The sequence below is a fragment of the Miniopterus schreibersii genome, assembly GCF_964146895.1.
Source record: "Miniopterus schreibersii genome assembly, chromosome: 3".
NCBI lineage: Eukaryota > Metazoa > Chordata > Mammalia > Chiroptera > Miniopteridae > Miniopterus > Miniopterus schreibersii.
In genome coordinates, this window is record NC_138103.1 from 80483444 (window position 1) to 80507928 (window position 24485).

Here is a 24485-nt window from a genome sequence, read left to right on the forward strand (position 1 = left end):
TTGTTCTCATTACATTTTCTAAACAAGTGCTGATACATAGGGAAATTACCGAATTTTCATATATACATAATATATTTATGTAGATACATATGAATTTACGCCTCATTTTTATTGTGACTTTTTCTTTTGCCTCAAGGGCAGAGAGAATTGGGTTCATCACCCACCAGTCCGTGTGGGGCCTTTTTTGCTCACAGGGTCTCACTCAGTTTTAAAAGACATTCTTAAATATGCTTGGATCCTTGTAAAACATGGAGCATTGTCTGAGTACATACGTGTTTTTAATTGTCACGGATGGGACTGTCCTCTAGGCTTCATTGCTTAGTGAACCATCAGTGTTGCTCTTTATGTGCCTCGCTTGTTCCTGCCACTCCTGTATTGTGTTACTCACACTGCTTCCACAATGCAACCACATTTACTCACCCACTCCCCAGGGAAGACCCCAGCATTCCCCTGCCTCCTGTGTCACGTGAACCACCTCATACTGGTCTTCTTAGGAGCACATGTGCATTTTCTCTGGGATTTGTGCCCAGGTGTGAGCTCACCAAGGCATAGGGCTTGTGTATACTGCCTTATTTTCTAGGTATTGCCAGAATTTTCCAGAATGGCTTCCCTGGCCACTTCACACAAACCCTTGGCATGAATCCTTTGTCCTAAGTTTCATCCCTCAACAGGTATTGAGTGATATTGTACTGCTGTTTTAATGTGTAGTCCTCTGGTTACTGGTAAATTTGGGCATCACCCTATATACTTGTCAGCTATTCATTTTCTCTTCTTTGAATGGACTATTCATATGATTTCTCTACTTTTCTCTGGGTTTTCTGGTTGTCTGGCTTTTTCTTGTCAATTTTCAGGAATTCTTTTGGTTTTTCAATATTAATTCTTTGTGTGGGTTTTAGATATTACAAATATTTTCTCCCAAATATGTTTTCTTTCTCTCTCTCTCTCTGTCTTTTATTGAAAAAAAAATCTAATTTTAAACTAGTTCTTATATGTGAAGACCAGCTCCTCCCCATTATGTCACAAGATAAGCTCCTTTTTCTTCCATTTTTTGCATTCTAAGTTTAATCTATTTTCATCGTTCCTCTGAAGTCCAGCTTCATTCTCCCCAAGTGGTGAACAAGTCTCCTCAGCCCTGTCTACCGAGCCACCTGGCCCTTTTCTGCTGCCTTTTACTTTTTGTCATTTTTATCCTGTTCAAGTCCCATACTAATATGATTCTCTCCAGTTCCACTCAGCTATCCTCCTGCTTCTGTACAAATATTATACATAACTGTCTTTAGGAATATGGCCTCCTAGTCTGTTGAACATCAGATAGGGAAAGCCCTCCCTCTTTGTTTGTCCTTTTAAAATTGTCTTATCTTTTTGTAGATCATTAATGTTCCATGTAAATTTTGCAATTATTTGTCAAGAATTTTGCTCATAGTGGTGAACTCTAGTTTCCACAACAGAGCATACCCTGGAATCTCAGTATAACCCAATAAATGTTTCTTTCCTGCACACAGTCTGATGCATTTTGGTGCCTTTCTCCATCTGGAGGATGTGGCCTCCGAGTCCACAGCAACAGGAGGTAAAAATGAGCGAGCACATCAGCTCATAAATGTCCCCACTCAGAATGAACATGCTTCACTTCAGTTCACAGCCCACTGGCTGGAACCAGCCCCAGGGCCACATCTGATTGGGAGGAAGGCAGAATATGTGAGGAAGTGCCTCGCTTAACTAAACCAACACTCTCTACCATGTCAAGTTTCTCAAAAATAGCCACAGCTTAGCTCATCAGGTTACACACATGAAATATGCTCAGCTTTTTGTATGTAAATCGGACCTCAATAAAAGTGGTTTAAAAAAATATGTGAGCCTTTCAGATTTTTGATATAGGAAATTCTATCATCTATAAATAATAAATCAACAGAATATCACATTTTAGTGGCTCAGAAAAATTGTTAATACCATGAGAGGCAGGAAAATAAAGCTAGAGCAAGACTATTGCTTTTGCCACCTCTAGTATAAAGATTGAGTAACTTCAATTTTTGCACATTTGAATCTTAATGTTAAGCCAACACAAATGTAAAATAACAAAGTCAAGAAAATTAACACCTACAGTTGTTCTTATGATATTTAAACTATCACTGCAAAATATACCTGGAATTAGCATTTCCATTTCTAGGGAAAAGGCAGTTTTAATGATTTACTTCTTAACTCCCTTGACAACTAATTAGTGCCCATCACAATAGACCTACAGAAAATTATTGACTACAAACTTAACAACATACATTGCATGAGGTATTTTCAGTAAAAATGAAAGATTTTACTTTGAAATAATAGTTTTCTGAACATGTTCACCTTATTAAAGGAAGCTAGATCAGAGCTTGAGTGCTGGTTGAAGTGTATAGCCAGCAGGGCTAAAATGATGTTGGCCTGAGCACATGTAATCTAATAGGCACTGTCCAACCCTATAATCTATGACTTCATGGAGATTCCCCCCCAGAAGAGGACACTCATTTTTAGGCTGTGACTATTGACTGCTGCAGGCCAAAGATGGCATGGTGGGAGCAAGGTATTCTATCATCAAATAAATCTGGGATATCCTGCTTTTCGCAAAGTCATTAAAAATTCTTAGAGCCAACGACATGCTGGTATTTCTTGTGAATGTTCAGACACAGGTTCTACAATGCACCATTCCCCAAAATTTTGCATCACAGGGTTTCAACTATAATTCCAGATAAGCTTGGGTTGTTAAGGGACAGTACCATTCACTACCGTTAGCCACTGCCACAAAAAAGTGATTTGCCCTTTCATTCTTTACTTGATCATTTGCAAAATTGCAACAAGTGTGTCTACCTCTTGGCTGAGGATTAGATGAGCTAACGTATATGAAATACCACGTGGGACACGTTTTGGGAAATGGTGATATATGTATACTACCTTTTCTTTGGAACATTCTATCTGGGACATGAAGGATACTTTATATCAGTGTCACTAATTCTGCAAGATTTGTTATTCATTCCTTGGGAGGCTTGAGCACCCACTGTGTGCTGGGTATGTGGTTATGTGATGCTTGAGATAAGGATTTGATAAGTGAGGACAAAATGGCCCTGAGTTTTCATCATGACACATAATAAGAAGTGTTTTTGTTCATCTTATGCTGTGCCCTACGTTCAAAGACATGAAAATAGATGACTGGGAACTAAATAATCATAGCCAACCTGAACTTGCCATATAGAGTAGATCCAGCCATTATTTCTATAGTTAAAATGAAGTATCTAAAATTGAAATATAATTTCCTTTGTTTATAGAACTGACAGCCAGTTAAACATTCTCATTTCCCCAGAAATTTGAAACCAAGAATTCTTAGAAATGCTTAATGTATGGTATTACTTAATCAAAAATCTTATTTATATAAATTGCTTCATTTAATTTTTATTACATTTAGATACTTTGAGAATATATTTGTGTTCAAATTTAATAGTTTCTATTAGGCTTAATATCAAGTTCGTTATTTAAATAAAGTTTTGTATCAGCAAAACATGCTGTTAATTGTATTGTGTGTCCAAACATCTCTAGAATTTATTTTTCCTTAAAGACCATGTCTTTGTAGAGGAACCATTTGGCCGTCTGTACCTAAAAAAAATCAGTTTGCTTGGCTACATTAATTGTTATTATGTACAATAATATTGACCAAATAGTTACCCAACCTGGTCTTAATAAAGAAAACTAAAGTATTCAACCATCCATTCTGCAGTCTTGATATTGAGATTATGTAACCAATAATGTATAAATTAGATGTTAATTTTGGTCCCACTCTTTAAATTCCTAATATCTATGGGATTTGGTAGAATCTAGGAAGCTACTACTTAGTGTCTTGGATAACGTGGAAGGAATGTGATTGTGTTCCAGTTCAAATCCTGACTCGTCACCTGCCAGCATCAGTTTCTGCTCCTGTATCAGGGAAGATGATAGTTGCTCTGCCTGCCACACTAAGGAGTGAGATGTAAAGGAGAAAGGTGATTTGAAAAAGATGTAGAGCCTTGTCCAGGTGGCTCAGTTGGTTGGAGCATTGTCTTGTACACCAAAAGGTTGTGGGTTCAATTCCTGGTCAGAGCACATACCTAGGTTGCGGCTTCAATCCCCGATTGGGAGGCAATCAGTTGATGTTTCTCTTTCATATCGATATTTCTCTATCTCTTCCTCTCTCTCTAAAAAATCAATACAAAATATCCTTGGGTGAGGAAAGAGAAGAAGAGGAGAGGAGAAGGGAGGGGAGGGGAGGGGAGGGGAGGGGAGGGGAGGGGAGGGGAGGGGAGGGGAGGGGAGGGGAGGGGAGGGGAGGGGAGGGGAGGGGAGGGGAGGGGAGGGGAGGGGAGAAAGCACAGGTAGAGCAGGAGTAAACTTGGCAATTCCATCTCTACTCTCTGTCTGCATTGGTGCTTTAACACACTCATTCACAGCAAGGATGTGTGACACCCATGTCCTTTTGGGGTCTGTGGCTGCCGTTTTCAGCCCTCACCTGTGTTTTGATTAAAGACAAGCTCCTCCCATCTAATCAGAATCATCACAGAAGACACTGGAGAAGGGAAAGCACTTCTCTCTCTGGCCCCAAGGCTCAAAGACCTGTACAAAAGAGGAAAATTAATTTGAGGAAATGATGAAATGAATCAAATATAATCCTGACTGGGAGGGAATGTGGGGCAGAAAGGATGGGTCTAAGAAATGATCTGGTAGTCTGATATAAATAAATGAAGTGACTTCCCCCCCCCAATTGGATATATTGCTTACAAATCTACTTAGTATTTAAATACAATTGTGAAATACTCAATTAAAAATTGCATCGACATTGATAATCTAGGCACATATGGGCGTGGGCCACTACAGTGGGCCCCCCAATATTTATACTTTCATCATTTGTTACTTTGTCTAGTATAGCCGAGTGGTTATGGGCAGGGACTCTGGAACGACTTTGTGAGTTCAGATTCCAGCTCCCCCAACTACCTGCTGCATGACCTTGAACACTTTAATTCTGTGCCTCAGTTTCCTCATCAGGAGCTCGGTTATGGCAGTCCTTCCTTAGTGAGGACTGAGTGCGCTTATACACGTAAAGTCCTCAGAACAGTGGCTGGACACACTTGACCTGTACTGTATTATAAAGTATGTATTGTTTGAAGATTCCCAGTTATGTTTATAAAAATCGCTGGCTGAGTTTGTTTCTCTATTTATTATAATTCTTAAAAAGAAAAGGTTCTGTAGGGACACACTTATACAAATAATAGAGTTGACATCAGAGCATCCCCAAAGTAATGACCTCAAAGTAATAATAGCCATCCCAGTTACTTATAGAAAATCACTTTTTAATTTTTATTAGGTCAGTCAAAATCAGTCCCTCAGTTTCTATGCTTTTCAGTCAGAGACAACAAATTTGAATTTAGAACCAACTTCCTTTCTATTTTATGGTAACAGAACACAGCCTTTTTCAGAAACATCCCCACCCCTTGTTTCTCAACACCGAGTGAACTATTTCATGCCATATCTTGGCCCTGCATTGTCTTGCAAACAGGAAAAGCATGTAATGGGTTCCATCTACACTGGAACCATCACCTGGATGACACTGGCAAATTTGGGAGGGGGGATGACACTGTGTAGCCGTGCAATGGTTGGGATCCTTCACTTTATCCAGTTATTCATGGCACACAGCCAGGGGGCTCTCCATGCTCAGAGCTCTTGATTTAACAAGAAAACAGTGTAGGTGCAGGGTGGGGGGGTTGGGGATTGAAAGGCAGGGTGTGGGGTGATGGAGGAGTAGGAGCAAGGGGGCAGAGGAGACAGGGTGTGACCCAGGGAGCAGTAACTCCAGGCATGGAGGCGAAATGCTGCCCTGCTGCAACACACGCCCACGGAGCAGAAATGAGCTGGCTTCCCGAGCAGCCCGTTATGGGTGCTGAATTTCACCACAGATCCTCCAGAAAGTTGTTTTATGATGCACTTAGTTTTAAAAGTAAGGTGCATTAAGGTTGGTTGAGCTAGGGTAAGCCATCACAGCCCTGAAATGGCCCGGAACATGGAACGGGTGGGGCCTGCTCCGGTGTGGGCGAGTGTCTGGCAGTCCCCAGGGGAGAGGGGTGCTGTCCTGCTCACGCTCCTGTCTTCCCGGCAGGTGCAGTCTAGTGGCCCGAGGTGAGGTCTCTGATGTGCATAGCGGTGCCTCCCCCCACATCTACCACCCTGGCGCCTCATTAGCGCCTCATTAGCAGCTGGTGCACAAAACAACCAAAAGTGTGTTCTCTGGCAAGTGGAGCAGGCACTGTCAAGTTTATTACAAGGTATTTGTTATTCAAAGTTTTCAGCACATAGAGGGGCCAGTTTCTCCACAGGGGGAACATCCCATCTGAAGACTGTCCGGGCTGGTCCCAACCCCGCTGGCTGGCACTGCTGCAGTGAGGAGTTCGTGCAGGGCCCCGGTGACTCATTATGGAAAGCCCCATGAAGCAGAAACCCCGGGGGCAGCCAGGAAAGAGTCACACACAGCATTCCTTAAGTGTGCCAAATCAGCCCTAAAACTTAGGACAGTTTCTATGAAAGAGATACAGGAAGCAGAAATGCTCTGTGAACTCATAGCCTGTTCCAGGTGATTCTTTTCAGTTTTTTCATATTTGCTAATTAGATTCCTCAGCAGGAAAGCATACTTTGGATTTGTAAAACCAAACCACAGGGCAGGAGTGGCCCCCTCTTGGGCTAGAGAAAAGCGAAAACTGGTCACCCCAACTCCAGGGACTCAGAAATCCCCACCTCCACCCATCCTTACCCGAGTGGCCTAACCCTTGAGCTCTGGGACCACCAGCTCACGTCAGTGCTGAAGGTCCATGGTCACATGAGGATGTCCCACTCCCTAGGGGGACGGGGCCATCAGGGCAGACCCTCCACAGCCTTCTGCCTCAGACTAGTTGGGCATCTGCTCACCTCCTGTGCATCTCTACCCAACCTCTGTGCACCTACCAAACCTCACAAAGAGAGCTTGGTTCCAGTCTGTGGACCCTCCAGTCAAACTGATGCAGGAGGAGCTGCCATCTTAGGAGCTCACAGTTTCAGCATGGCAAGGGTTCCTGGTGCATTGCACCCGCACCCAGCCCTCATACCAGAGGCAGCCTGCTGTGAGGTTTGCTGCAAGTGTGATGGGCTTAGATGGGGGACTAGTGCCCCACTTTCTCCCCTCCAGGACAGGTGTGACTGGAGTCCTCCTCACTCACCACCACCCCCACCTTCGAAATCCCAGAGACTGGTTCCTGCCAGCAGGTCTCTTTGACTGAGGGGCTCTTGGTGATGTTCCAGACTTTGAAGAAATGGTTGAGTAGGAAGTTGAATGACCTTTGTTCAAAATAGGGAGGCAAAAGAGAAACTTTGGGGTAAAAGAGTTTTATCCTAACAATCTCCACGCAGAAGCAGCAGTGGCTGGCCTGGTGGAAGTGACTGGTAGAAAGGGGACTGACATTTGGGAGTGAGGTAGAGGCTGATGGTGAGAATTCCAGAGTGAGTCAAAAGTGGAGTGGACTGCTGACTGTGGTTCTTGGGAGACAAACTGGGTGTTCAGGGCTGTTCTAGGAGGCTTCATCTAAGCTCTCATAACAATGGGCTCCATCTTTGCTCAGCTCTTCAGGAAGGAAGACCAAGCCAAAGACAGACCTTGGCCTCTCCTCAGACCTGTCCTACTAAAACAACGGGAAAGGCAAGAGTGAAGCACTGCCAGTGGCCAGAAGTGAGATTTCACATCCTTTGAGCATTGCTCCTTTGTAAAGAATCAAAAAAGTAGTGAAGAAAGGAAATAATCCATGTAGAGTCTTTGTTATTGCTGTGTTTTTAGAGCAAAATAGACTCTTCTTAAAAGCGATATATATGTTAGAGTATTTGTGTCTAAATCATAACATTTTTACATTTGAATTTTTCCAGAAAATATATCTTAAGATTTCCAATGATTCCAAAATCCAATCAGCTTTATTTACTCAATGTTGCAGAGTTTCCTTTCGCATTTTAAGATTCCTATGTTAACTGTGTCATGGTGGCCACTTTATCTGTCCTTACAAGTCACACCACTTGGAGAAGATAGTGAAGCTATGAAATGTTGCCATAAATCACACAGACAGACGGACATGCTTCCTGAAACTAGAAACCATCTCGAGGGTAAAAACAACCTTGGTTCTCTGTGAGAATCTCGTGTTACTTCTTTTTTGTTTTTAATACATTTTTATTGTTGACAGTATTACAGATGTCCCCCATTCCCTTCCCAACCCCACTTTGCCCTCCTTGTGTTACTTCTTGATGCAATTTTCCTAGAACAACCCATCATTTTGTCAAACTCATGAAGTCTCTGCTAGCAGAGGCGGGGGGTGGGGGGTGGGGGGGAGTGGCTTTCCCAAACCCCACACAGAGGCAGCTAGAATCAGCTTGTAAATAGAAAACATGGAAAGAGTGGCTGCTTTGTGCTAAAGAAGTGTTTTAGGCATGGAAATGGAACACGGTGTCCTTGGCTTGGCCTGTCACAAGCAGCTTCCCTTGCATTCTGCGTCTAACTAAAACAGAACCACAGATTGCCAGTTGTCCCAGGGAGCAGGACTGTGAGTGACTGAGCTTCCCAGGAGGGAGGCCCACCTGTTCCCATCACGGAGGAACCACCCGCCTGGGGTGGGAGGACCAGGCTCTTGGGGTGGAGGCACATTCAACGCACGGATCAGCTCAGGGCTTAGACAAGCTCTGCGGTGAATGGGATGGAGGCCAGGAGCGCCACGCTGAGGGGAGGGTGCGGAGGGCCGGAGGGGGTTCAGTGGTCGCCACTCATCCTCCACTGGGGGGAACCAGGCCGGGCAGCATTTGTGGAGGGCATGGTCAGCATCTCGTTTTTCTTCTCTTACTCCTGCGACCCATCTCTACGTGTCTGAGAGCCAGCTGCGCCTTGGGTTCCGAGCATGGCCTCCCGTCCTGCGCAGGAATCCTGTGTGACTTGGAGCATGTCACTGAGCTCTCTGTCTGTTTCTTCATCCATAAATCAAGGTGGATGATAGCAGAGCCACTTGGTAGGGTTTCAAGGAGGTTTTAACGAGTGTGTTCAAGCCCCATCCTGGCACACAGCACGCGCTAGACAGAGCCACCGTGAGCGCCTTTAATAAGTAGGTCTGGCTGTCACTTACTGAGCTCCAGTGCAGCTAATGAAACCCGCTGGGACCCGGCTGCTTAAGCAGGAGTGTAAGTATGAGTGGAATCTCCAAAAAATATTTTTGAAATGATTATCTGATATTTAATTTTTTTAGCCAAAAAGTTCCTTTTTCTCTGCTTGCTTCTTCCAAGAAAATACAGTATGTCTCAAAACAGAATTAATAATTGCTAGAACTTTCTTTAAAATGTAGAGAGAAGAGATGCTTGTGTTTCGCAAGCATCAAAAATATCCACGAACTGTGCCTTTGGTGCTGCCAGTGGCTTGAGGGTTTTTTAATGATAATATGGAATATTATCCAAGTTTTTACAAAGCTAATGCTGGCTTTGTCATCCTGAGAGTTTTCACAAATTTAAAAGCAAATATCTGAAGATGGTTATTACCTAATACTTGAGAAAATATTTTAGAGATGTTAATAGAGAGTCTGCAGTTACATAATATTTCTCAGTGGAAAATTCTAAAATATTCCACGAAGGCAACATTCCTTCTTGAGTGAAGTGTCTTTGCATCTCACACGTTATTCATGTACTTTGCCCCAATGAGAGTCATTGCCACAGGGGAGCTGGGATGGGGTCTTTGCAGATCTAAAGTTAAGATGAAGCTATCTGGGATTAGGATGGGTCCTAATGCGATGACTAGTGTCCTGGTAGGAATGGGGAAATTTGACATGGAGACAGAGAGGGACACACAGGGAGAAGGCATGGGAACATGAAGGCAGAAGTCAGGGTGACTTGTCTGGAAGCCGAGGGACATTGACAATTGCCAGCAAACCACCAGAAGCTAGGGGGAGGCGTGGAACAAATCTTCCCCTAGAGCCTCTTGAAACAGCGCTGCTCGCACCTTGGTTTTGGACTTCTGGCCTCCAGAGCCCTGAGACTACATATTCGTTGTTTGAAGCCACCCACGATGACACTGTTCCAGCAGCCCAGGAACTAATGTGCCTCCCATTCCTGCCTCCTCCCTCTCTCTCCTCCCAGGAGCACCTGGGTACAAATCCCCAGAGCTTCTCCTGGCTTCCCGCTTTCTGGCTGGATTATTCCACTTGTCCTTTGAGTCCAGCTCCAGAACAGCCTCTTCCAGAAAGTCTCCCCTGCCTGAAAGGAGCCCAACAGGTGTTCAAAACCGACATTGCAGGGGTTAGGGTTTGTGAATGCTGTTAGACTAACAATTACGCTTTCCAAGACGTAGAAAACAAATAGCTGTTCTGTAAATCAGCCCAGGAAATGAATGAAAGAACTTCAAAACTTTACATGAGTTGTCTGGAAATTTTATTTTTAAAGGAGCAGAAGCCTGTAAGATTCATCAGTAAATGAAACACGAAAATGCTGTGAAGGTATTTTTGCAAAGAAAAAAATAGTAAGAAGAAAAATCTAATTAAGGGAGAAATAAAGAATGAATGCATTTGTGTCAACTTGTTAAAATAGACATTATTGAAAATGCTAAGAAATTAACCACATAAATTCCAAATATAGGATTTGCCTAAAGACATTTTTGTGACCAAATAAACCAGGTCATACTATACACAATAAAGCAAGAAATTTTTGTGTATGTTTTTTCTTTTTCAAGAGGAAACAATGAAACTAACTTTGCTTCCTAGACCCTCTGATAGTTTAAAAAATAAAATGTACCTTTTACTGTGTTCATCCTGTGCCCGGCACTGTGCCAAGCATATCATATGCTTTAATATATTAAGTCTTTTTAAAACTCCAGTGCTATATAATACTATTATTATGCTTGTTTTACAGATGAGGAAATTGAGATTCAGAGAGGTTAAGTAATTCATCCAAGGTCACACAGCCAGGAAGTGTTGGAGCAGGGATTTGAAGCCAGATCTGTTGAATTCTGCACCCCACATCTCAACACACACACACACACACACACACACACCACATGCACATGCACACACACACATATACTCTGCCCCAGCTTTACCAAGTGCCCATCATTCTCTAAATATAGCTGACTGTTTCAGCCTCTGCTTTGGGACCCCTTATCCGCACCACCATGGCCTGGTAAACACCTACCCATTCATATTTCAAGGCTCAGCTCAAGTGTCACTAGACATAGATATGATTCTGGATGCACAGACAACTGGCCCTACCCCTCTCTCTGCCTTTGTCTTTTTCTCTCCCCACAGGAGACTTTATGCCCCACTCTGAGCTGTATGAGGACCAGAATCATTCTACCTTGGACAGTCCTGTAGTCCAAGTAACCAGCACAGTGCCTAATGGGGAAGACTTGTAGCAATTATTTGTTAAACAGAGAATGAGCTGACTCCTCCTTGCTCTGGACCATATTTATTCTATGCACCATGGTTCCCATTCAGGGGTGATTTTACCTCCAGTGTGACACTTGGCACTGTCTGGAGACAATTTGGTTGTGATAACTCAAGGAGTGCTGCTAGCATCTAGTGAATGGAGGCCAGGGGCACTGCTAAGCATCTCACAGTGCACAGGACAGCCCGCCCCGTCACCAACAACAAACAATTCTCCAGCCCATGACAGCAGCAGTACTGAGGCTGAGCAACCCGGATCTGCACTTTCTGTCCCAGCAGCTGCAACATACCCTATTATCTCCCCATGATGGACTCTAAGACCCCAAGGGCAGGGGCCTGAATCACTTTGCCTTTTAAGCACCCAACATGATGGATGAAGGGATGGATGGATGGATGGATGGATGGATGGATGGATGGATGGATGGATGAATAAATGAATGAGAGAAATGCAGAAGTGACAGAGCCAGACTGGGATTCAGTGTGCACATTGGGGTAAAGCAAACCCTGTAAGATCAGTTGGCTGAACTGAGGACCTGAGTTTGGGGAAAGTTGTTAGCTGTGTAGAAATGTTTTCATGTTGACCATTGTGATTGGAACCCCAAAAAGGTCAAACCAAAGCACCAATTAATGGTTTTGTTTGACACATGCAGCCCCAGAGAGCTGTTTTCTCATTAGCACTGTTCTGCATCTGTATTATGGTGAGATTTTCAGATTCTTGGGGCAAAATCCTATGTTGTTCATAATTCTACATTACAGTCTGTGGCTCAGGAGAGTGTTTACTTATCTAACCTCCTAATAACAACAAAGCAATCACAGTGGGTTGAGTAAATTGTCACATTCAAGTATTTCAGCATTAAAAATGAGTAAGTATTTTAGAAGAAATAAGAGTTATTTTAAGGAAAATGCCCAGAATAGACTCTTTGATTATTAGTTAGATGGAAACAGACAAGGGAGAAATATGTATGTTATGAGAATAAAGAAAATAGTTCTTAAATAAATGTATATACTTTAAAATTCTCAAAGTATTTCTAAATTCAGTATCTCATCTGACATTCACAGTGATACTGTGAAGCGGGTATTGTTCCCCACTTTATAGAGGAAAATACAGAGAGTCAGAGTAGTTAGGCTGAGGGTTTCCTCAAAGCCCAGACTCCAGGAGACTGGGCCCTGGAAGTGAGAATGGGAACCAGTTCAACAGCAGTATGGCCATGGGATGTCAGGGATCCAGGACGGATGGAGAAGTCCTCCCCTTCCTGGCACAGTGGGCACCTCGAGGGCATTTTAGCAAAAGGCTCAGTCACCCTGGCGAAGCCAGGAAATGTAAGTGTCCGTTTTCAAGCTCTGTGTGTCACTGGGTAATGCTTAAATAGTCAATCAGTGGAGGGCAGGAAATCTATGAAAAGGTATCTGTTTACTGTAAAGTGGGGTGTAGGAAACAGGAGAGGAGAGCAGAGTTCTTTGTGTACAGCTGAGCACAGTGAAGGCGTGGAGGCTTCCTACGAGCTGACAGCAGGCTCTGTCTCCTGGTTGCTGAATGGACTGAGCGCTGGCACTTTATGTTCATAATTCTTCCCGAGAAGAAAAGGCTACAAAGAGTGGTCTGTTCATTGGGGTTTTGTCTGTTGTTTTTTGTAACAATTGGGACTTTCACAAAGAACAGGCAACGTAAATGTTCATGCCAAAAGTGACAGAATACTCCAAGATTATCATAAACCTGTATTTGGCTGCTTTTAGTTCAGAATTCTCAAATCATACCATACATTTTCGGTATTATAGAAGAGAATCATATACGTGATTAGAATTTTCATTTTATGCAAAAAACACACACACCCATAGCCCTTAATATTTGCTCTCACTCTTGATGAAATTGATGCTGATATTTCCACACAGTGCATTTGCATATGTTTAATGAAGTAACTCTGGACTTTGATCTCAGCCCATGATGATGATTATAAATGTATTAGCTTTTGGTGGTCCTCTTTTATCAAGTATAACTATACCACATAAGTAGCAGAGGAAATTATAAAACTAAAACTAAGAGTCATGTCCTAGTGAGAGGTGGGCAAGTTTCTAGAACTCAGTAAGTGGCAGTGCCAATTGATGTGATCAAGCAGATCACTTGATGTGAACCAAGCAGGAAATTAGAAAAAGCAGTGCTGCCCTTGATCTGCAAATGGACAGGGTCATCCAGGAATTTCCAGGGGAGGGGGGTGCAGAGGATATCTGTGCCTCTGTATTTCTGACTCTTCACTGGGGCATTGGTCCGAGTACCCACTGTTGAAAGGAACCATAAGCACTGAATTTAAGTATGTGGGGCACTTTTCCATTCCCAGTTTCTAGTGATCGGCTGCTATTTTCCCCGTGGAATATGAGGCCAGTACAGCTCTTCCCACCGGAGTTACCAGTGGGTTTTCAGAGAAAGCTAATACGGTGGAACTAGCCCATCACACAGAACCTGAGTGGTGGCTGCCCTCTGTGCCTGTCCAAGGGAACGGGTGAGGCCCAGCTCTGATTCGGGTCACTATGAGACACAGACAGTACCTGCCCACAGGTGTGCTATAACAAAAATGTTACGTATCCGAATGCAGAGGGCCCATCCAGAGAGAATTCTTGGGAAAAGTTTATAAACAACAGGAGAACATTGGGAATACTCTGCATGCGCTTGCTGGTGGAGGAAACTTAGCCAAGTTTTTCTAGGGTGTTTCCACTTATGGGACACTGAGAAAGACCAGCAGGTCTTGCGGGAGGGCCTAAGGGAAGTCAAGTGCAAGGAAATGTGCCCGAGAGTCTAAGAGCTAGTTTCAGTTGCTCTGCCACAGAGAGGCGTGATGAAGAATGGCTGAGGTGGGAGTAATGGGAGTGACAAAACCTCTGTCTGCTTGAGGGTCCAGTGCTGCCACGACTTCTCACTGTCTTCAGCCTGCTTGTTCCCTCTGAGGCCAAATAAGCCTCATTTCACAGGGCTCTCTGGAAAGGTAATGATAACCTGAGACACATCACACTAGCAGTCTTCTGGCTCCTTCTCTCTTGTCGGCTAGAGCCTCCTGTGTGCATCCTAAAATGACCCTGACCCTCTTTCCACTGCAGACCCAAATGTTCCATTTTCAGATCAGAAACTCCTGGTCACTGTAGGTGGGGTGTGATCCTCTCCCTGGGCGCCCACCCATCTCCTGATCTTGCGTGAAGAATCCGTGGCCCCTCAGCTTTACCCCTCACTGGGGACTTGAGGACAGACCTCCCTTCCATGAAAACGTCTCCATGGCTCCCCAGTGACATGATGCATAAGAAATCCACTGATTGCTCCCAAGCCTGAATTTTAAAAGTCAGATTTTTAAAATGTATGTGCGAATATATAAATATGCCCATCTATATATAAATATAGAAAACTCTACTGCTATTGAAGAGGAACTGAGAGTTATAATTAAAGGCCTGCTTTGGTGGGAGGGAAGGAAGTTAGAATGGTCTCTGCCTTGGGGATGGCGCGCCGGTTCTGCCTCGATGCTTTTGGTAAAGCTGGCCCTCCTCTCGGGAACTGGCCGAGGCTGCTTTCCAGCCGTGGGTTTGCGAAGACAGAAGCCACTGCCTCCCCCTCCCCTAGAAGCTTGCCAGCCACTGGACCAAAGCCCCAGTGCTCCCTATCTCCCCTTAAGTCACACCGATTCAGACATTAGGAGTGACCACAACTTCGCCTGTGTGAACACAGATGGTGGGAAACCGGGTTCCTGCCGGGGTTCTAACCTGGTTTCTTTTCCCTCTCACACAGGGGCGGATCTGCAGAAAAGCAGGCAAATCAAAAAAGTCCTTCAGTCGCAAGGAAGCCGAAGCCACCTTCAAGAGTCTGGTGAAGACGCATGAAAAGTACGGCTGGGTCACCCCGCCCGTCTCTGATGGCTGATGTTTGCGCCGGGCCTCTCCGCACACACAGACACCCGCCATCTCCTCCTCGACGCTGAGCATCCTCCATTCTTTTTTACTCCAGCCGGAACTGAATCCTGAATGCCAAGGAGACATTTAAGTTATTTATGAACAGATGTGTTTACAGAGAGAAAGAGGGAGCAAAAGCTGTTCGGGATTAAGTTTCGATCATAAATGAATGATCATCTCTAAGTCACTTTAGAACAAATGTTGAGATGGTGACATTTCCCAGCCCACCTGCCCCTCCACCCCGGCCCCATTGCCCTTAGCTTCTTTCCATAACAGCAGCTCCAAAGAGCAGGCAGGAAACTCGACTCCCACTGCTTGACCCCGTCCGTGTCGGTGGCGCCTCGTATTGCATAGGAGCGCCCCCATTGCCGGTACCTGTTTGCTGTGCCCTCCATCTCTGTTTCTCTCCCTGGCAGGGCAGATCACTTAAAGACATGTCTTTCTGTGGCCCCTGTGACAACATGTAGACCTCATTTGTGCTATGACCTTTGGCTCATGAAAACAAAAATTTAATATTGCCAGGTTCTAGTGATTCCAAACAACTGCCCTCTTGGTTCAGATGTGCTCTCTATGCTGGGGGGGTGGTGTCCGCAGAGAAGCCAGCGGCCTTAGGTGAAAGGCAGGGCTGCTGTGGCCACAGTGGGGCACACGACCCTGCAGATGCCAGGTGCGTGCTCCCTGGGGCTCAGAGCAAAGGGTGAGGACATGTGGACAGTCTCTTCCAATATCCCGAGCTGCTCCTCCAACAGCGAGTTTCTGTTCCTGTTTTCTCTCTGCTGGTCAACCCACCACCAAAAACAAAAGACAATTTTCCACTCACTGAAGTCATCTGACTCATTTTACCATGTGTGCTAGTGACAGGGAATGCCAGAACTGCCAAAGGATACCAAGTGATCGTACAACGACTTGCATGACCGGGTTTAATTCTTCACCTGTAGTCACTTGTGTGTCCCCTGAGGCTGGGATGCTGAGCACCCCGCTGTGATATAAACTTCCTGTTATTTAATCTCCCCACAGTTTCATTTCTCTCTTCTGTTAAGTTACTTAGAGCTTTCTAAGAAACTCCATGAAATGAAGAAACACTGTTTATAATCATACATGGGAAGAGGGAAAATGTTCACCCCAAGTGGAAAATCTTACTGGACACATTTTAAATAAAATCATGCATACCTGACACGCTGCCTCAAGGATCCAGTCACTGTGGGCTCCACTTCTGTTTCAAATATTTAACCTATTGTAACAATTCTAATAGTTCAAATACCACAAATAGTATGACAGCCACCTGCAGTGAGATACAGGAGATGAGTCTTAGGAAGCCGTGGTCTTTGCAAAAATCCAGTGCATTCAAATGGTTCCCCAGAAGCAACTAGGGAGATAACTAGACACTGGCACAGAAAGAGGTAATTTAGCTAACCTTGAATGTTGCCAATTATATTTTACCCCTCTGAAGGAAGAGAAATCTATACTGATTACAAAACATTCTTTAGGCAGCCTTGTCTACTCGGGGAACTGCCTGCTCACTGTCCAAGGTTGTCAGAGATCTAACCTCTCTTCAAAGGGCAGTCCTCTCAACACGACTGGCCACTCACCAAATCTGCCCTTTATTGCTACATTTATTTTTTTTTAACCAGTTTTTTATGTGCCCCCTAAACACATACAGCTCTGTTCAGCCAAAACGACAGTGTATTGAGAATACCTGACCTCCTGCTCAAGTTCCCTCCGAGTAACAATAGTCACGAAATTCGATGACAATGAACTTAAAGCGTTCATTCATCTGATCCTTGCAGAGGAATTCTCCATCCTGGAAACAGACACTGAGCAGGCGGTTTGGGACCCTTGGCTATTTGTTGTAATGGAACCACACTGTGGACATTAAAGAGCTAGGACAGAAACAGCTTACCAGGGAAGTGCCTGAGTTCATTTCTTTCCAGGTAGTTTCCTCTTTAATGTAAAATTAAAAGTGACTTCCTTTAAGGAACTATATGTGCATTTGGAGATATTTCTATAATCCAAAGCTGGGTCGCCTCGGTGCTATTAGCTGGTGGAAGAGCTTTGCATGTTGTTTCAGGGGACACCACCTGCAAGGAGCAGCCAGGAAGGTGGCTGCAACCTAAGGGTGGGCTAAGCTACTGCCAACAAAAACAAGAGATACTGCCTCAGTTTCTACTCTCTTTACAGCCTGAATTTTATGCCTTTTCATTAGGTTTGTTAGAAACTGGAAGTGATAGACGAAACATTCTTCAGTGAAAGAAATGCCGATTTTCACTTAAATTGGCAAGACATTCTCAACTTAAAAGCAGTAAGGAATAATTGAAAGCTTGACTATTGCCTTGACCTTGAGTCAGAAGCAAGAACTCCCTTCCTGCTGTCTGGAGGTTCATGGGCAATCATGACAGTGTTTATAGCCAGCCCAGCCTGAATGTTCCTGATGACCCTGTGGTGGGTGGTACCTACTGCTAGGCATGCTCCACTCCTCTGAAGTGGGCATCTGCCTGCTGGGCTGGGTGTGGGACAGAATAGACCCAGACCAAGCAAGTGGCTGGGGCACGTTCCCACACATGCCGAGAAATCCATCTTTCTTCAGACAGACAGAAGCAGGGGAATCATTAGACCAGGGTTCAGATGTCCACATCTTGCCAGTTCCACATCCCTCACTTATTGGTGGGAACCCCAATCCACTCAGAGGCCACAGAGCCAAAAGAAGGAAAAATACAAACTCATGTGCACTTCTTATCAGCCCCAAACCCTTTTCCATCTGGTGGTTTTCCTGGCCTGACTGCCCTTGTTCCCTGGTGCCCCCTCCCACACCCCACTGCAGGCCAAGGGAAGTGGTTGAGACCTCCCCTTGGTTTATTGGCTTTTGGGAAGATCAAGATCATTTATGGCTTAAGTTCTATGTAAGCAGCTAAGCTATTGCCCAGTCCACACTTTCGTGTACACACTCAAGGCATGCACGCACACACACACACATATTTCCTAGAGATTCACAATCTCTACAATCAATTTCTCAGAAAAAAACAGGGTTTAGGCCTAAATTTTCCAGCTCTCAAGTTCACTTCATGTATCAAATTTTGACCTTATTTTTAGAGAGAAATCCATGGGCTAGTGAAAAAGACAGGATAGAAAGTCAAATGCCCACTTTACCTACTTGAGCCTCGACTGTAAACTCCTACAAGGTGGGTGTGAGAACTGACTACACAATGAGGGAAACCCAAAATTGTCAAGTGGACTTTATATGTCATTTTTACTGTTACTTGGAAATTCACATGGCAACAGGCTTTAACTAGAACACACTTGGATAAAGGCTCAGATTGAACAATTACAATGGTTCAGATTCAATTACCTTGTAGTCAAATACTGGCTTTCTGTCTCCAATCCCCTTCTTAAAGTCAATGAACAAAACTTCAGATGTAGAGAATGCAGAAGTGTAAGACACGTCTCCTTCCATAGAGGAACTCATAAGACAAGAAAAACACACAGGAACTAGCAACAAGTGAGAGAAGACCAAAAACACCTAAATGCTAAAGCAGGGCAGACACTGTGCAAGCAGAGGATTTCTAATTGATAACCAGGGAGGTTTTCAAGGAGTAAGTCAGTCTTGAGCCACAGCTGAGCAAGACTGAAGGAGAGGTGTAGAAACGGGAGGGCTTCAGTCGCCTGTGTAAAGGGCACAGTGTTTGTCCATCCTGGCCCTGGAGGGAGAACTGGGCAGCTCCTTACCACTTCTCACCTGCAGGGACCCTGTCTATAGATCTGCAGGATGCAGTCAAACCTCACAACTTAACAGCAGTGGGTCTGGTCTCTTACCTAAAAATTACATTCCAGTGTTTTATCTGAACCCTTCTAACAGAATGCAAAATTTAAATAGAATTTGCCTTCTGGAGAAGCAGAACTAGCTTGCTAGTTCAGAGGAGGGTAGAACCATCAAATTTGGAAAGCCACTCGGTCTAAATTCATACACTTTACAATGGAGGAAACAGGTGCAGGGATGTTGAGTGGCTTTTCCAAGTCAACTGGAGAAACTAAGCCAGGGCCTCTGCCCTGCTGTCTGATCCTCCGTGATGCCACCCACGGACCATTTGGCACATGGTCTACATCCTTAGCCCAGTGCTGGATGGAGCCACAGGTCTTCCAAGCTGGCTGGGAAACACCCAAAGTGATCCATTATATGTCAAAAGCAAGTTGGTGCAAAGGGCAGAGTTTCCACTCTTGACTGCTTCGGGGAAGCTGTGGCAACGGACTTAGACCTCAGCCCAAGTGATCACAATCAGTATTCGTTTTTTCCTCCAAAGTCATTAAAATAATATACAGCCCTGTTCCTTAGCTTTATGCTGGGTTCTACCTTATCTTTCTGATTTTGGCAGGCTTCAGTTTACACAGTATTGAATATCATTCAATCCCAGGGCCCATCTGACCTGCAGGATGTGGGCAACGAACTGGAAAGGCCAAATAAACACAATTGACATCCAGGAAAGCAATAAGCAAGCTTAGCTTCAGTCCAGAAGAACCACAGGAGCAAAGTGTGCTGGCCAAAGAGACATAATCAAAGCAATGTAGTTGAACAGAGTGTAGATCCAAAGGGAAGCAAGATTTTATTTCAAGGTTATAACAGAGCTAGACAAATAGAATGAACTGGGAGAGTCAACCTCCAAGGTCATCCCCTTGGGCCAGTAAGACATTATGTGGTGAGGGAATAAATACCTGCACTGCTTCCCACTGCTGATGAACTCTGGCACGGCCCTGTTCCTCTACTGGAGGCAAACTAAGTGGCTGTCCTCCTTCATAGACACGAAATCACTTTGCATCTGTAGATTGCAGGTGACCACTGCTGATGACGCCGAGTAAAATAGAACTGCTATAACCTGATGTGCGTGGTTTCATTGCTGCTTGCCTCCTCAACTGTTGTGACTTTACATCATTAACACTGTTGCCATATGACCATGGTAGCATGCTGATCTATACACCATGGGTTACTGTAAACTTTCAGACTATCACCACAATTCACATAATTCCTTTGGTGTATACCCTTCCCAAAGTTTTCCTATTCTGTGGTCCTCAAAAGGAGAGGGCAGAAATTGCATATGCCATAAAATAGATGGAAAGAAATGTTTACTGTTGGAAGAAGGTGAAAGTACAAGTCAAATAGTCTAGGGGCACTGTCCTAATAGGGGAAAAACAAGGATTCGCAAAAGCGAGACTTTAAAACCAATAAACATCTTTCCATAGAATGACTGTTGTGTCCTTGCATGGTCTATATTTAGTATTTGTCAGAATTTCTCATGGTTTCCATATGCATTATCCTCTGTGGTCCATTGTGGGTGGCTTTCTATCATTGTGGGTGGTGTCCTCTAATCTTTTGCGCTTTGATTTATTAGTGTTTTAAAGAATGTCATGGATATACTCTATAAAAGTCAATGAAATGTAACTGAACCAAATCTAATTAAGCATCAGTGTGATTTAGAAGATTTCTCCTTCAGCTTCCATTTGCATTATAAAGATTTATTAATGTGTTTGCAAAAGATCCCCATTAAAGTTTCTCAATGTAATTGAAACTGTGTGCTTAGCACAACACTCCAGCCTAAACTAATACTGATTTACAGAGATGCTTCTCTGGAAACTGTAATAGAGCAGTAATTCTGCAAAGTGACAACTTTCACATCCTTGAACTCAATCTACCTAAAGGGTACCTCAACTAACTTTACATGAATATAGAAGTTGGCTTTCAGTTTTTATTTGAAATTGTTTATCAAAGGAATTTCTCCACCATTGTGTCACTATTTAAGATTTTTTTTCCAATCAAGAGCCCATTTTTCATTTAAAATCTGAGACTGTGATGATTTTTGTATTGAAGACACAGGCTTTGAAATCAAACAGCCTTGAATTCCCTTTGCCTCTTATCACCTGTGGATAAGGAACTTAAGCTCCAAGACACTTAGTTTTCACTTTCCAAACAACTTACAATGCTAATACCTACTGTTGAGGGGTTGCTGTGTTAAGACAGGCAATGTGTGGGACTCATGAAGTCCCATGCCTGGCATGTAAGTGATACTCAACAAGTGATTTTGGAAATAACAATGAGATTGATCTGGCATGGTCAAGATGACAGTTTGAGTTGGCTGTTAAGCTCTACTTCAGTTCATTCATGTCCTGACCCGTGAATCTGCACCCTTTTCTTTGGTTGAAGACATGGAAGATCCACCATCAACAGGGTGCTGGCATGTTTCACTCTCACATCAATGTTTCTCTCTTTCTCTCCTTCTCCTTTCCCCTCTCTCTTAAAAAAAAATAAAAATTTTAAATTTTTTAAAAAATCTTTAAAAATATGAGGCACTGGCTCTGAATTTCTCTTGGGCGATGGAGATGGATGAGTGCCCAATCACTCACTCTCCCCAGAGCACCTCCTACCCTAGCTGGCTGGGAGCATTGACTGCGCTGGCTTGGGTAGTCTGTGTAATGAACACCTGAGGGGAGATGTGTGCTGACTCACCAGCCCAGGCACCAGTCCTACCACTTGGTCCTGCAGATGCCTCCTCAGGGTCCTGACTCATTGCCCTCCACTGCCTGCCACTCCTGGCTGTGAGCAGACATCTTCTGGGACCATTAGAGCATCAGGAGAAAGAGAAAGGAACATCAATTTTGGTATAAAAAGGTAAATCTTCTCCAGGAAAGGAAACTGCCAGCCCTGTAAATCCATCACCAACAACCACGAGGACATGTGGCTGCCCCGCTTACTGCCCTTCCGGCCCCCGCAGGCCCACCGCTAGGGCCTGAACACATGAGGGACCTCCGAGCCTAGAGAGCAGGCTGCTCACTTCCTCAGGCTCTCCTGGCCACCTTGGGTCCTTGCTCCTCTCTCTCCACCAGCAGCAGGCTCAGTCTGCTCCCAGAACGAATCCATACAGGATTTGCCCCCCACACTAAACAGCCCCCATATTTGTCATTCTCTCAGCCACTGCCCTCTCCCACCTGTCCTCCAGGATTCTGTCCTGCACCCAGCTCTGCTCTGATTGTGCATAGTAGGTGCTGTAAGGCTTGGTGAAGGGTTAACTGGAAAGAGAACATTTTAATTAGAGGGAGACAGGAACTGAGGACCAGGAAAGAGCGAGGCTCGGCCTCATGCCCTCTTCTAAGGCTGGCAGCTTCTGAACGGCATGTGCCAACGTGTGGGTGGTTCTGGGAGAGTTGAATTACTTTCTTTCCCAAAACTAATCCAGGCCAGGACTACCGGAGCCTCGGAGGGGTGTGTGAGATAATCAGCTGCGGTGGGATCGGGCTCTCCCACGGGCATGAGGAGAGGCAAATGTGCCTCTGCACTTGGACCTGGTTCTGGTGGTTCCCACCGGGAGGATGGTCCTGGAGACCAGGCTGCGCAGAGCTCGGGGGGTGGCCGGGTAGGGGGCTGCTGCTGAGAGCCGCCCACGGGATACATGCCTTCCGCTTCCCAGCCTAACACAGAGACGGCCCTTCCCCACAGCAAACAGAACAGGAGCCAGCCACGCCAGCAGGACCTGGGCGAAAATATCCGTCTAGAGCTCACCCTGTAATTTACTTTCCCTCTCATATGGAGAATTATATATTTTTTCTTTCAAAAGCTTCCTTTCCTTCCCTACAATTCTGAGCATTGGACAGAAGTAAGAGATGCGTCAATAAAGGGTTCCTGTCCTGTTCTGGGCTCCTGGTGGAGATCTGCCTTTCACAGGGACCCAGCGGGGCCATCAGAACAAAGAGGCCCAGCTAGGAGCAGGCTGCGTGGGCCCCAAAATCACAGAACTCTCATAGAATGGGCCCAAATAGCCCACCTGAGCTTTCTAACATTCTGTTTGTATGGGTTCTCTTTTTTAATTTTTTCCATTTCAGTAGGAGAAAAATATATCTATTTCCTGTAATTTTTACTTTAAAAAAGTGACGAGGGAATCGTGAGAAAATAGAAAAGGAAAATGCATGGTCATGAGCTTCCAAGAGAGTGTCTGTGTGAGCAATGGGGAGGGCGGGGGCTGGAGGGGGGAATTATAATACTTAAGGTGCTATTGCTGTGTCAGGCAAATAAAAGGGGATAGGGAATTGGAGATGCCAGATTTATGTTGAGGCTGATATAGGGGGATGGAGAGGGAAACAAAGGAATAAAGGAAGTTTCCAGAAGATTCCAGCAAGATCATTTCTCCAAGTTTCCCAGTGGCTCCTGCAGGAGTATAGCAGCTCTTCATGTGCACTTTGCAGGGATGTGGGATTAACCTGGGAAGGTCTCCTGAAGTCCCTAACAGAAGGCTCAGACCAACCTGGAGAACCCTCCTCTGCCCATTTTGTGCTGTGTCCAGAGGTGGTGCAGAAGCAGGCAGAGTGCATGTAGTTCCCCAGCCTCTCATATGACCTGTGGGCAGGATTAGGGACTAAGGAGTGGAGAGTAGCATCATCCAGTGGAGTTAACCCACTGGACAACCATCCCAAGAGTGTTGGATTACCTGTATCATGTTGACACAAAGAGTCCTCCAGTCTCCCAGAAAGTCCCCTATTCCTTTCAAGGGGCATCTCCACCTCAATGCCAGGATGAGATCAGGATACCTGGTGGGTGAATGGAACTCCCACCCTGAGAATAATCCCTGCAGTTCTCTCACCCAGCGACCAGGTGAGCCGTGGCTGGAATGCTAGTGAGGTTTGCAGAAGGCAGGCATTTGGCTAGAGAGCTCATTCCACACATCACTGAATGAAGGCCTGGAGACAAATTCAGGAAGCTGCAGTTCTGGGCCAAACCATGCAGGGCGAAGTCTAACCCACACACACCTAAAATCCTGGGTTTGAATTACAGGGACAGTGGCTGAGAAGGAGAGGACCCGGTACCCAAGAGAATGACACCCTGGCTGCTACCAATGCATCCTCTCCATTTGTCCTCACCGATTTGGGTGGTACAGTTGCCACGACTGTGTTGATGGGACCACATGAGGTGGATTGATTTTAATTCCAGACTCTGCTTCTCTTCTCGACAAAATCCAGGAGAGGTGAAATTCTGAACACCCTCCCATTCCAACTCACCTAAAAGACCTGGGTATGTTATACGTATATAAATGTTTAAATGAATAGTTGAGCTCACAGGGAAGTATG

At 44.8% G+C, this 24485-nt stretch overlaps 1 protein-coding gene across 1 annotated transcript in view; it reads left to right on the forward strand.

Moving 5' to 3' along the window:
- UBE2QL1 (ubiquitin conjugating enzyme E2 QL1) overlaps nucleotides 1-20932 on the forward strand; it is a 45062-nt gene extending 24130 nt beyond the window's left edge. Inside the window, exon 2 of the mRNA XM_081131665.1 lies at nucleotides 15229-20932. Within this exon, the coding sequence (XP_080987791.1) occupies nucleotides 15229-15360 (132 nt within the window). The 3' untranslated portion in view covers nucleotides 15361-20932. The remainder of the gene's footprint in view (nucleotides 1-15228) is intronic.
- Nucleotides 20933-24485: the final 3553 nt, after the last annotated feature.